The sequence below is a fragment of the Salvia hispanica genome, chromosome 5, assembly GCF_023119035.1.
Source record: "Salvia hispanica cultivar TCC Black 2014 chromosome 5, UniMelb_Shisp_WGS_1.0, whole genome shotgun sequence".
NCBI classification, from domain to species: Eukaryota; Viridiplantae; Streptophyta; class Magnoliopsida; order Lamiales; family Lamiaceae; genus Salvia; species Salvia hispanica.
This window is the reverse complement of record NC_062969.1, coordinates 27288892-27303126: the sequence shown is the minus strand read 5'-3', so window position 1 is coordinate 27303126 and position 14235 is coordinate 27288892. Positions and strand designations below refer to the sequence as shown.

Below are 14235 nucleotides of genomic sequence, written 5' to 3'. Positions count from 1 at the left end.
CGATATATCATTTTTTCGGTATTTTTCCCCAGCCCTAGGTATAACCGTGAGTTTAGTTGTTATACCATTTTATACTTTTATGCACCAAAAATATCATTTTATACACCAAATGTATCATTTTATATACCAAAAGTATTATTTTATGCTTTTATGCACCAAAAGTATCATTTTTTGCACCAAAAATTAAGGGAAAAGGGAGAGATTAATTGTTATATTCAAAGGTCAAAGTGAGTTCCATATAAGATTTAAAAATAGTATAACCGTGAGTTTAGTTGTTATATTCAAAGGTCAAAGTTGCCCTTCTCATTTAAAATTAAGGGAAAAGGGAGGGATTAATTTCAGCCATATGAATGGAAAAGATGTGTGGTCCAGATTTGGTTATAGAGTTATTATGTGATTTATGGGTTATCATATGATCACATCCCTATTCACACTTCCCAAATTTCATAAAACACACACATTGTATCATCAATTTTTATAAGGGGAACAAAATGAAATAGCAAAAATGGTAGTACAAGGTTTTAATAGCTATGAATAATGGAATAATTAAAAACATGGTCAAATTCATTGATATTTTGGTTGATTTCTAAAGTTGAACTTAAAAAATGACAATTTGACCAGAAGATAATGACACAAGTACCCTTTGTGCGAGTGCATCAATTGGAACTTAAAATTAGTCTGCAAGGTAAACGGAAAACCTAATTCAATTCATAGTTTAGTCATAAAGAAAAACAAACTATTAGGACAGTAAAATTCATTCATCAATCATTTACTCCATATGATTAAGGAAATAACAAATGGAAACAAAAATTATTTTTTTACTCAGTTAAGGCAAGCTCAACAGGATTCTCAATTATTTCCTAAGGAATACGTTCATGTCGTTTATCATAATAAAATAATATCATTCCATATCTTGTTAGGTTTGGTATACTGAAAAGCATGTTTCGAGCAAGTTTCGCTCGAATAGAATCTTGCTTGTATACGTAAAACTCTATAATCCACTTTTAACCCGATTCAGTATTATTCGAGCAGTTTCGCACGAATAGAATCAGTATATTATTACATTGTGTTTGCTTGTGCATTTATAAGATGTTTTATAAACATTTAAATGTATAAGAAGCAAACAAAGTCTAAGTCTTTTGCTTAGTAGACTGGTTGTGGGCGTCGTCCACTTTAAGGTAACACGGTCGGTTCTATGCAATGCTTTGCAAAAGAAAAAGAAGAATTTCACTACCCAGATAGGCTTAGACTACCTATCGTGAAAGGTTGCAATGTCAGTCCGATTATTTCTAAGCCTTACCGAAATAAGATGACGTTGGTGTGGTATAGCACTGAATGGATCTAACAGCAAGACGTGTCTTTATGCTATCTACCTGAAAGACTAGGTCTTGATAAATAACTATTTCTTAATCTACATACGTTAGAATTGAGCATACGGTATTGATTATGCACTACTTTGACTTATCAAATGGTGCGGGTTTTTCGCAACCCAATAATCATGATATATTGGGTAGTGGTGATTAATATCTAGTGGTGGTAGGATTGCGATTATGTTGAATCGTGCGCGAGGTGAGTCTCGTTTGATAATGTCCTCAAGAGGAGCTCGAACAAGGTTTTATTATTCAGAAAACTGGCCAGTTGGAGTTTTATCGCTCTATGAATAATAAATAAGTGTTTCTTGCTAAGTCCACTCTTGGAATCAATAAGATGTTAATTAATTAAGTCCACAGCAGACATTAATTAATTAATGGACATTTATATCTTAAGCGCGGGAAATAAATAATAAACAAAACGGAAGCCCGGATTATTTATAATTTCGGATTTGGATGGGGAGTGCAATATTACTTCTGTAGTGGTTGCTCGTAATATTCCAATATAAGCTTGTATTAAATTGTGGGTTTAATTTAATTAGTAAAAAGCTAATTGGGGGAGCCCATATCCAAAACCTTCCATAGATCCCTGACTGGGCCAATATGAACTTAATATAAATAGGAGAATAAATGAGACAGAATGATTATTATTCTCATAATATAATTTTCATTCCTTTTCTCTAAAGGAGGACGAAATTTTTTATTTGATTTTCTCCTCCGTGAGAATTTCAGCTCCTCCTCCGTGAGGAATTTCTGTCTTCTTTATTCGAGTCCTAGTATTTTGATAAGATCAGCCCACCTTGATATCGAGATACAGTTCGGGAACCAGTCAGAAGATCTGTGGTCTAGTATTGAAGATCATCACGTGGAGAAGGCGCGAGCAATCGATGATTCTTTGGAGAATCAAATCGGTAACTCTAAACCATAGAATTCATGTTTAGGATTTACTTTTTCTAAGCATGAATTATTTGCGTTCTAGCATGCAATTATCTGTTTAACATGTGAATTGATTAATCGCATAATCGGTCAAATAGATCCGTGTCTGATTTATTTGTTTTGTACAAGTCTTCCGCTGTGCAAGGGGCTCCTAACCCCATCATATCTACCATTACCAAGTGAAATTAAATCATGCACATAAGAGTATCATATCAGTCCAAGGCATGACAAATCATTTCCATATAAGACACCCTAACAAGACAAATTAAAGTCGATATGCTTCGTAGAGGGCTTATATTGACAGAGTATATCCCACACAACTGACCAAGAACAAACACACAAATGAGTTGACAGAGTATATCCCAAACTACTAACCAAAAACAAATTCAGTCCATCACCAATGACACCTCATTTCACACATATATGGGGCTACAAAATGAAGGTACACTCTTAACCTTAATTAATCAAGATAATATCTCAACCATATTATCTGCAAGCACCATAGTTCGCAAAATTATAATAGGATGAAATGAAACATGGCCAGGCTGATATGACATGATAAAAATGAAACAATCCATACAAGACTTTGGTGAAAGCAACTCGAAAACGATTTTGATTCAACCATTTAGGTTTCGCGAATGGAAACCTGCACAACATTTAGCAGAAAAAGGGCATGACTGGAAATTTGCACAACAAAAACACAAAAAACAATCTACAACCATACATTGGTTTAAATTTTGATGCACTAGCAAATTAAGTGATGTTACCTTAATAAGTAACTTAACACCACACCACCACGACTATAGAGCAAATTTAAATAATTTATAATTTAATATTTACTTTGTATAACTTACAGATGAAGTTTAAAACGGGCAAGAAGATATACACCACAAAGATAGATGCAGCCATCCATGAAATTGTTATAGAATTCCTTCCTGACTTGTTTAGGGAGGCTGTGTCTGCCTATCATAAGTACATGGTTGAAGTCAAGAAAAAGACCCCGGATAAAAGCCAGCAACAGACTCCGAACCTGGCTGGAAGTTCCAGCAAGCAAAATACTCGGTATGTTTTATCAGTGTTAATATGGAGTAGCTTTGAGAATGTTTATTTAATATTTTTTATTTTTTGTACACAACTGACCAAGAACAAACGTGTAACACGAACACGACACGAAATTTTCGTGTTGTTATTGTGTCGACACGATATGGACATGAACCCAATAAGCTTTGACACATACCAATTATTTTCGTGCGGGTTCGTCTCGTGTTATCGTGTTGTGTCAAAAATTGTCCTAGACAACTGACCAAGAACAAACACACAAATGAGTTGACTGAGTATATCCCAGACCACTGACCAAGAACAAATTCAGTCCATCACCAATTTTTCACATACATATCTGGTTGAAAAATGAAGTTACACTTAACCTTAATTCATAAAGATAACATCTTGACCACATTATCTGCAAGCACCATAATTCACAAAATCATAATAGGATGAAATGAAACATAACCCGGCTGATATGACATGAGAAAAATGAAGCAATCCTGACAAGAATTTGGTGAGACCAGCTCGAAAATGATTTTGATTCATCCATTTAGGGTTTGTGAATGGAAACTTGCACAACATTTAGCAGAAGATGGCATGACTGGAAATTTGCACGCCAATAAACACAAAAAACAATCTATAGCCATACATTGGTTTGAATTTTGATGCACTAGCAAATTAAGTGATGTTACCTTAATAAGTAACTTAACACCACCACGACTATAGAGCAAATTTAAATAATTTATACTTTAATATTTACTTTGTATAACTTACAGATGAAGTTTAAAACGGGCAAGAAGATATACACCACATATATAGATGTAGCCATCCATGAAATTGTTATAGAATTCCTTCCTGACTTGTTTAGGGAGGCTGTTTCTGCCTATCATAAGTACATGGTTGAAGTCAAGAAAAAGACCCCAGATAAAAGCCAGCAACAGACTCCGAACCTGGCTGGAAGTTCCAGCAAGCAAAATACTCGGTATGTTTTATCAGTGTTAATATGGAGTAGCTTTGAGAATGTTTATTTAATTTTTTTTTATTTTTTGTACACAACTGACCAAGAACAAACGTGTAACATGAACACGACACGAAATTTTTGTGTTGTTATTGTGTCGACACGATAAGGACATGAACCCAATAAGCTTTGACACATACCAATTATTTTCGTGCGGGTTCTTCTCGTGTCAAAATTTGTCCTAGACAACTGACCAAGAACAAACACACAAATGAGTTGACTGAGTATATCCCAGACCACTGACCAAGAACAAATTCAGTCCATCACCAATTTTTCACACACATATGTGGTTGAAAAATGAAGTTACACTTAACCTTAATTCATAAAGATAACATCTTGACCATATTATCTGCAAGCACCATAATTCACAAAATCATAATAGGATGAAATGAAACATAACCCGGCTGATATGACATGAGAAAAATGAAGCAATCCTGACAAGACTTTGGTGAGACCAGCTCGAAAATGATTTTGATTCATCCATTTAGGGTTTGTGAATGGAAACTTGCACAACATTTAGCAGAAGATGGCATGACTGGAAATTTGCACGCCAATAAACACAAAAAACAATCTACAGCCATACATTGGTTTGAATTTTGATGCACTAGCAAATTAAGTGATGTTACCTTAATAAGTAACTTAACACCACACCACCACGACTATAGAGCAAATTTAAATAATTTATACTTTAATATTTACTTTGTATAACTTACAGATGAAGTTTAAAACGGGCAAGAAGATATACACCACAAAGATAGATGCAGCCATCCATGAAATTGTTATAGAATTCCTTCCTGTCTTGTTTAGGGAGGCTGTGTCTGCCTATCATAAGTACATGGTTGAAGTCAAGAAAAAGACCCCGGATAAAAGCCAGCAACAGACTCCGAACCTGGCTGGAAGTTCCAGCAAGCAAAATACTCGGTATGTTTTATCAGTGTTAATATGGAGTAGCTTTGAGAATGTTTATTTAATTTTTTTTATTTTTTGTACACAACTGACCAAGAACAAACGTGTAACACGAACACGACACGAAATTTTCGTGTTGTTATTGTGTCGACACGATATGGACATGAACCCAATAAGCTTTGACACATACCAATTATTTTCGTGCAGGTTCGTCTCGTGTTATCGTGTCATGTCAAAAATTGTCCTAGACAACTGACCAAGAACAAACACACAAATGAGTTGACTGAGTATATCCCAGACCACTGACCAAGAACAAATTCAGTCCATCACCAATTTTTCACACACATATGTGGTTGAAAAATGAAGTTACACTTAACCTTAATTCATAAAGATAACATCTTGACCACATTATCTGCAAGCACCATAATTCACAAAATCATAATAGGATGAAATGAAACATAACCCGGCTGATATGATATGAGAAAAATGAAGCAATCCTGACAAGACTTTGGTGAGACCAGCTCGAAAATGATTTTGATTCATCCATTTAGGGTTTGTGAATGGAAACTTGCACAACATTTAGCAGAAGATGGCATGACTGAAAATTTGCACGCCAATAAACACAAAAAACAATCTACAGCCATACATTGGTTTGATTTTGATGCACTGGCAAATTAAGTGATATTACCTTAATAAGTAACTTAACACCACACCACCACGACTATAGAGCAAATTTAAATAATTTATACTTTAATATTTACTTTGTATAACTTACAGATGAAGTTTAAAACGGGCAAGAAGATATACACCACAAAGATAGATGCAGCCATCCATGAAATTGTTATAGAATTCCTTCCTGTCTTGTTTAGGGAGGGAGGCTGTGTCTGCCTATCATAAGTACATGGTTGAAGTCAAGAAAAAGACCCCGGATAAAAGCCAGCAACAGACTCCGAACCTGGCTGGAAGTTCCAGCAAGCAAAATACTCGGTATGTTTTATCAGTGTTAATATGGAGTAGCTTTGAGAATGTTTATTTAATTTTTTTTAATTTTTGTACACAACTGACCAAGAACAAACGTGTAACACGAACACGACACGAAATTTTTGTGTTGTTATTGTGTCGACATGATAAGGACATGAACCCAATAAGCTTTGACACATACCAATTATTTTCGTGCGTGTTCGTGTCGTGTTATCGTGTCGTGCCAAAAATTGTCAGTCCTAGTTTACACCCTCAAACTATCATTCCCAGTTGTGCCTCTATGCATGCCATGTTATTTTTTGTTTGATGGGGTTTATAGATTTATACTTCTGGCACTGAAATTTTTAGCTTAGGTAAGTTGATGTACAAACTTTAGCTTAGTATGAAGGTTTTAGTAAACTCTAGATCTGCGTATATTAACATTTTGTTGTCCTACATAGATCTGATTAATAGCCGATTGTTCCAAACTTATATCAGAAACTTCTTGTTTGGTGTCGGCTACAAAATGACCAATGGGAATCAGGAGAATTAAAATCTACTTAAGTCGATGAAGCCTAGGTCCATCTTACAAACGAAATTGTTAGTTCGTACTCCCTCTGTCCGCGAATAGGAGTCCCGTTTTTCCATTTTAATCTGTCTGCGAATAAGAGTCCCGGTTCACTTTTACCATAAATGATAATAGGGTCCCACCTTCCACTAACTCATTCAACTCACATTTCATTTTAAACTAATATATACAAGTGGGACCCCTATTCCACTAACTTTTTTCCACCCACTTTTCTTAACATTTCTTAAAACCCGTGTCGCCCACAAATGGGACTCCTAATGACGGACGGAGGGAGTATTCCTCTTAAATTTACAGTATTTATGATGAATCCGACTGAAAGAGTTTAGCATACTTCTTGCTATAGGTTGTCGCGTTCAGCAAACTGAATATTTTTCCTGCCAATATAGACAATCTTCAGGGGGTGGATGATCTCATCCAACTTAGTCATGGGGCCGCAAGTGGGGTTACAAAGGGTACGGCAGAATCTTGCAAGATTCAGTTGACCGTATGTGGGTACTTGGAGTTCCGCTGACGCTTCTGGTTCAACTTCAAGCAAGACTAGAAAATGTGACAGTTTGATTGAAGTGAAATTTGTTATTTGTATGCCATTTTTATAATGATTTAATTTTGTGTTGTTAATTTATGATTGTAACATGTTGTGGATTGGCATTCCATCTATCGTAATGTTTTTGTGGATGGTGTTAGTAGGGAGGTAAGATACCATTTCTGGATTGGAAAACACCACCACGACTATAGAGCAAATTTCCACTCATACCCTCTTCTGCTAAATGTTGGTTTGCATTCACGAACCCTAGATGGATGAATCAAAATCATTTTAGAGCTACTCTCACCTAAGTCTTGTATGTATTGCTTCATTTTTCTCAAGTCGTATCAGCCGGGCCATGTTTCATTTCATCCTATTATGATTTTGTGAACTATGGTGCTTGCAGATAATATGGTTGAGATATTATCTTGATTAATTAAGGTTAAGAGTGTACCTTCATTTTGCAGCCACATATACGTGTGAAAAGAGGTGTCATTGGTGATGGACTGAATTTGTTCTTGGTTAGTGGTCTGGGATATACTCTGTTAAATCATTTGTGTGTTTGTTCTTGGTCAGTTGTATAGAATATACTCTGTCAATATAAGCTCTCTACGAAGCATATCAACTTTAATTTGTCATGTTAGGGTGTCTTATATGGAAATGATCTGACATGCCTTGGACTGATATGATATTCTTATGTGCATGATTTAATTTCACTTGGTAATGGTGGATATAGAATGATATTCTTTTGTTATGATAAACGACATGAACATATTCCTTAGGAAATAATTTTGAATCCTGTTGAGCTTGCCTTAACTGAGTGAAAAAATCATTTTTGTTTCCATTTGTTATTTCCTTAATCATATGGAGTAAATGATTGATGAATGAATTTTACTGTCCTAACAGTTTGTTTTTCTTTACGGCTAAACTATGAATTAAATTAGGCTTTCCATTTACTTTGCAGACTAATTTTAAGTTCCAATTGAGGCACTCACACAAAGGGTACTTGTGTCATTATCTTCTGGTCAAATTGTCATTATTTAAGTTCAACTTTACAAATCAACCAAAATATCAATGAATTTGACCATGTTTGTAATTATTCCATTATTCACAGCTATTAAAACCTTGTACTACCATTTTTGTTAATTCATTTAGTTCCCCTAATAAAAATTGATGATACAATGTGTGTGTTTTATAAAATCTGTGAAGTGTGAATAGGGATGTGATCATATAATAACCCATAAATCACATAATAACCCTATAACCAAATCTGGACCACACATCTTTTCCAATCACGTGACTGAAATTAATCCCTCCCTCTTCCCATAATTTTAAATGAGAAGGGCAACTTTGACCTTTGAATATAACAACTAAACTCACAGGAGTGGAAAGCGGCAACGGACCCCTTACACAAGGAGATGCTAGAGAGCCTCATCTATGATATGAGGCGTGCTTTGGGGAACCCACCCCCCGTCGGGGGTGCTGCTGGGGGAGCCTCTGGGACTTCCGATGCTGCCGGGACTGGCCAAGGTGACGACGAGGAGTGAGACGGTGGCCGCGTGTGTCGAAGCTTTGGGATAGTTTTTTTTTGGGTTGAACTATGTATTTTTAAGTCCGTATTTGTGAATTTGTTTTATTGGCTAGGCTGTTGGTTAGTCCTAGTGCTAGGCTATTATTGTGCACTAGTTAGTCCTAGTGATGTGGCAGTGCAGTGGTTAGTCCTAGTGACGTGACAGAAGATGTTTTTGGTTAGTCCTAGTGCTAGGCTATTGGGACGTCCGCCTTAGTGTGGATGGATGCTCTTTTTTACATAAATTCAGACTAAGTTAAGCTCAAGCTCATTTAGTAAGTGACCTAGACTAGATTGCGTTTCTAAGGCATTTTTATATTTCATTATTGAATCTAAAAAATAAAAAAATTGTCACATTTTAAGATTAATCTATTTATATGATTTATTTTAAATTTCGCTTATAGTTCATATATATTCAAATTTACATAAAATATTACATAAAATGTGCTTTTAAATTTAGTAAGCCCAGATAATTTTAAATTACATAAAATCTCCGTCCCATTAAAGATGGCCCACTTTCCTTTTTGGTTTGTCCCAACCAAGATGACTCATTACTTAAAATGGAAACCCCTTTATCTCTACTTTATCCCCTCTCTCTTACTTTACTCTCTCCATTTAACACACAAAATAAAGTTGCATAAAATCTCGTGCCGCCCAAGAAATGGGTCATCTTCCTTGGGACGGAGGGAGTACATTATTATTTATTTTTGGTCAAGTTTATCTGATTACTATATTATTTTATAGAATATTCACTTAAGGAGAAATTTTTAAAAAATATAAATAATACTCCCCCATCCTTTCATAAGTAAAATATTTCTTTTTAGCACGAGATTTAATAAATATGATTTTTTAAAAGTTAAATGAAGATAGAATAAAGTAGGAGAGAGAATAAAATAAAAATTTGTGAAGAGAGAATATAGTAGGATAGCGAATAGTTAAGATTGAGTTATTGTGTAATATTTTTACCAAAAAAGAAATAACCCACTTTAGGCAACATGTCATAAAAATAAAACGAGTTGCTTAAGATGGCAGATGTAGCATTATATTTTAGAGTGAACATTTTTTTTTGTCATTCAACTATAAATTAATATCAAATTAAGTACTAAAATTTTAAAATATCACTAGAGGTCTTTTAATCTGATTTGATATCATTTTGAACTATTATTTTGCTTGAAAATAGCCTCAAGCCCATAAGGAGCATTCAGTCTAATTAACTACGACAGAAAGAATACAACTTTATGCAATAATGCATCTTTATGTATTTTATGTTAATAGCTTGACAATAACAACATAACTGAGTTTATATATTCTCACTTAACGACAATTGATTGAGAATTTATTTTGAATTTTTCAATAAACAAGCAATTTCGGATGAAATGGTCTTGCACTTCTCCAATATTTTCGACCCAATCGAACAGTGCTAGATAATAAAATTTGAGGTGCCTCAGGATGGGCTAGCAAAGTCTTTAGACAAAGACAAGGGTGATGATTTGAAAATTATTTTCTTAAATTTAAAGATTTATGGCCGTTTTATTTTCTTTATCTTATTATCAATCTTTATTTTTTTTAAAAAATTAATTTTAATTTCATAGAATAATAGCAACGAATTTTAAAAAAAATTAATACTACTATTTTGTTTCAAATTTTATAAGACTAATTAAAATTTGATAACATTTCTTCATTTAAAATGGTCAATTAAATATATGCATCTTCTTACCAACATGCTACACATCGAGCAAAACTTTGGGTATTGGCTTTAATTAATCTACAGTGTGAATAATTACATGTATGTTTCTGATGCTTGAAATTTGTTGCATTGATTTGATCCATATTTTTAGCTACTTTTGCATTGTAATAGCAATTTTAAATCATAGTATTATAGTATTTCCTTTGTCTATATAAAAGTTTTACGAAAATGATACTTATAAAGGAATATCGTTTTACTCCAAAGAGAATTATTATTAGTATTATTTATTTATTATTGTGCTGGTTGAGAAATTGAAGCTGTTTATCACCATACATGGTGAAGTAACATACAAGGATTACATATACCACATTTTAGTCTGCAAATCTTTGACAGTTTTTTCGTCCAGCTTAAACGCTCCGGCTAGATAAGTGCTGTTGATGGCCGGCTTGGCCGCGAAAACAGAGTCGGGGACGAAAATAAATCCCGGATTCTGGCTATTGAAGGAGGCCGTTATGACACTCTTCCCTCCGGCCACGTTCCGCACGGTGTGGACGAGGCCGAAGGGGATGATGGTGACGTCACCTTTGTTAAGGACTTTGCTGTAATATTTGTAGTCCGGGTACGAGGTTACGAATCCGACTTCCATCGAACCTTCCACGACGTATATGACCTCCGAGGCTCTAGGGTGCGTGTGGGGCGGCAAGAACCCATTCGGTGCAAACTCCGAGCGTAGAAATGTCTGCCCCATAGTGTTAAACCCGGGTGTTGTGGTTGCGGATGCAAAGACGGGGGCAACACCGTACGAGTTAAAGGGCCCGGGCCGATCTAGACCGCTCATGAAGAAGTCGTTGGCGGTAACAAATCTAGGGTCCTTGCATTTTCCTGCTGAATATTAGTAGTACTAAAAAATTTGAGAAATTTGTACAAGTAAAATGTATTCTATATAAATAAGAAGGTAGATATATATATATACCGATTCCCAAAGGATTTGTGACGCAGAAATCTTGAAGAGGAAGAGGGTCGAAGGCCAAGGAAATGCAAATTGAATTGATCAATGCTAATGTGATAAATAAAATTGCATTGGAAGCCATTTGGAATGATTAGTGAATGCAAATGATGAATGCTAGCTTGTTTGAGCATTGATAGAAGTCTCTTTTTATAGAGGTGCTTCACTGATGTTGGAAAGTTGTTTTTTCGACAAATGTAAGAAAAAATGGTGAAATATTAAATTTTCCTCCAAAATTAAATGTCTAGAAACTCATCTATTTATTTGCCAACCCTAATGCTACTACCACATCTTTATAAACTCGTGTAATTAGTAAATTGTTATTGGTCAAATTTCCTTTTTTGTGTATTTGGGTACATTTTTTTTATGAATTCTTAGCTCTGTAGCTTAAGCTGACTTTCAAGTTTTAAGCATGTTAATGCGCCTAATTTCATTTAATTGAGAATTAGACAGTATAGACCTCCTAAAAGCAAGTAAGGCAATCCCCAACTCCATCACTAAATTTGGTCATTTTCTTAACTATTCAGTCTATTTGTGTATCTCAGCACTTTTTATCACCTCCGTTACATAAGAGGACAGTACTCACAACCCACTATTCATTCTCTTAAATATTTATAAGTCTTACTTCTAAGTTTTTTTTAAAAAAAATTCATTTAATTTATTATGCCTTTTAAATGAATTAAATGTTTCTTTATCCAAGAATTAAGTAGTACCCATTTTTCTCATTTTGTTTCGTCCATCAACATATTCTCATTTCTATTTGTGGAAACATTCTAACCAATTTTTCTCCACCTCTCATAGTTTATCCATTTTTTCTATTTCTCCCTCCAACTTTTCAACATCTTTCTTTTTCCTGTTACAATTTACCAATTTACCAATTGTGTATTATAACTGGTGCAATCCTTAAATGAGATAATTTTACGTGGACGGATAAAGTATTTATTTGATTAAGATATAAATTTCTTTAGAAATTAAATTAAGTAACAAAATATATTGAAGTTTTTAAAATTAAAATACAACTTAAACTCATAAACTAATATTTAAAAAAGCAAAAAAAACAAGCGAAAACAGACAAAAAAGAGCAAAAACTGAACAAAATGAAAGGAAAAGAAGAAAAATGGCGGCTCATATTCACATGAAGAAATTTTTTTGAAACATTAAAAATCGATAATATTTTATTGAATTAAATTGGTGGGTAATTGATATCCTAGCTAATTGTATCATGTTGGATTTCCCCTCTTTAATTTTTGTATTGAATTCACTTTCATAATTTTTTATGTCACCATTTTCATAATAGTAGTATTAATTAAAAAGTATTTTATAGTTTCTTGATGAAATGTAATTCCCAATTTATTCGGAAGCCATATGTATAAAAATCGCAGAGTTTCGGTTTGGTTTGATTCGATTATTTGTATTATAATTATATGGTTCTACAAGAAGTGGCATGCATATGTTTTACCTGGACGATTTTTAACCAAAAACGAAATTGTTGGCTTATATTTAGTTTCCTGTTATGAATTTATTGTGTATCCTACAGCTTAAATGAATGGAACTAGTAAACTAGGCTCATTAATTTGCTGAAAGGGTCTAGCAAATCAATGCTACGTTGAAATTTTACAAAAATGAAATATCATAAATTTATTAAATTTATTTTGTATAAAACCCTACACATTATTATAACTAGTATCACACCATGCGATATGCGATATGCACGATTCATTTTATTTTTTTTATAGTTATCAATAAATATATAATTTATTCAATAAAATTATGCAACTTGTAAAATAAAATATAAAAATGCCATTTGGCTTGTTATTTTTTATTTTTGGATTTATGTATTGTGTATTTTTTTTATTATTAAAATATTATTTTAATGAGTGTCCTTTTGAAAAAAAACTAATGTATTTTATTTTATTTTAAAATTATGGAATCATCATTCCACTATTGAAAATCTTATTTTTTAAATGTGATTCTTATATTTCATGCGATGCTTAATTTATTCTTATATTTCAATCCTATTTAGATATGTTCTAACTAGGGCCGGGGAAAAATACCGAAAAAATGATATATCGCTCGTATCGTATTGAAAAATATCGAAAAATTATCAAATTTTCGATATATCTTAATTTTCGATACGATACGATATCGTATCGTAAGTTTTCGATACGATAACGATATGAATTTCCTTATATTGCGATATATCGTTTTATATCGAAAATACGATATATATCGAAAATTTTCGATATATCGATATTTTCGATATATATCGATATTTTATTTTCGATATATATCGAATTTTGGTACGATATATCGAAATATCGATACGATAACGATATGAAATTTTTTTATATCGAAAGTTCGATATATCGAAATTCGATATATCGAAACTTTCGATACGATAACGATATGAAATTCTTTCATATCGATATTTTCGATACGATACACGATACAACGTTTTCGATACGATATATCGTATCCACCCACCCCTAGTCCTAACTTTAAACCCTTTTAAATTCCATAAAACGTTAAATAACTTCATGAGACCTTTCACATGCTAAAAAGATGTACTCTCTGTCACACCTCAACCCTTATTACGTATGCACTTACTATAAATAAATTCAAATAT

The 14235-nt window shown here is 33.5% G+C and overlaps 1 protein-coding gene across 2 annotated transcripts; it reads right to left on the bottom strand.

Annotated features, from left to right (window-relative positions):
* Nucleotides 1-10849: 10849 nt before the first annotated feature.
* On the bottom strand, nucleotides 10850-11715 carry LOC125191129 (germin-like protein subfamily 1 member 11). 2 transcript variants are annotated; one of them, XM_048088600.1, is made up of 2 exons: nucleotides 11577-11715; nucleotides 10850-11488 (listed from the first exon to the last, which is right to left on the bottom strand). In XM_048088600.1, exons 1-2 carry the CDS (start codon nucleotides 11692-11694, stop codon nucleotides 10959-10961), a joined length of 648 nt encoding a protein of 215 aa, XP_047944557.1. In that variant the 5' UTR covers nucleotides 11695-11715; the 3' UTR covers nucleotides 10850-10958. The 2 variants fall into 2 exon arrangements, with proteins under 2 accessions (XP_047944557.1, XP_047944558.1); XM_048088601.1 differs by having other exon boundaries at nucleotides 10850-11485.
* Nucleotides 11716-14235: the final 2520 nt, after the last annotated feature.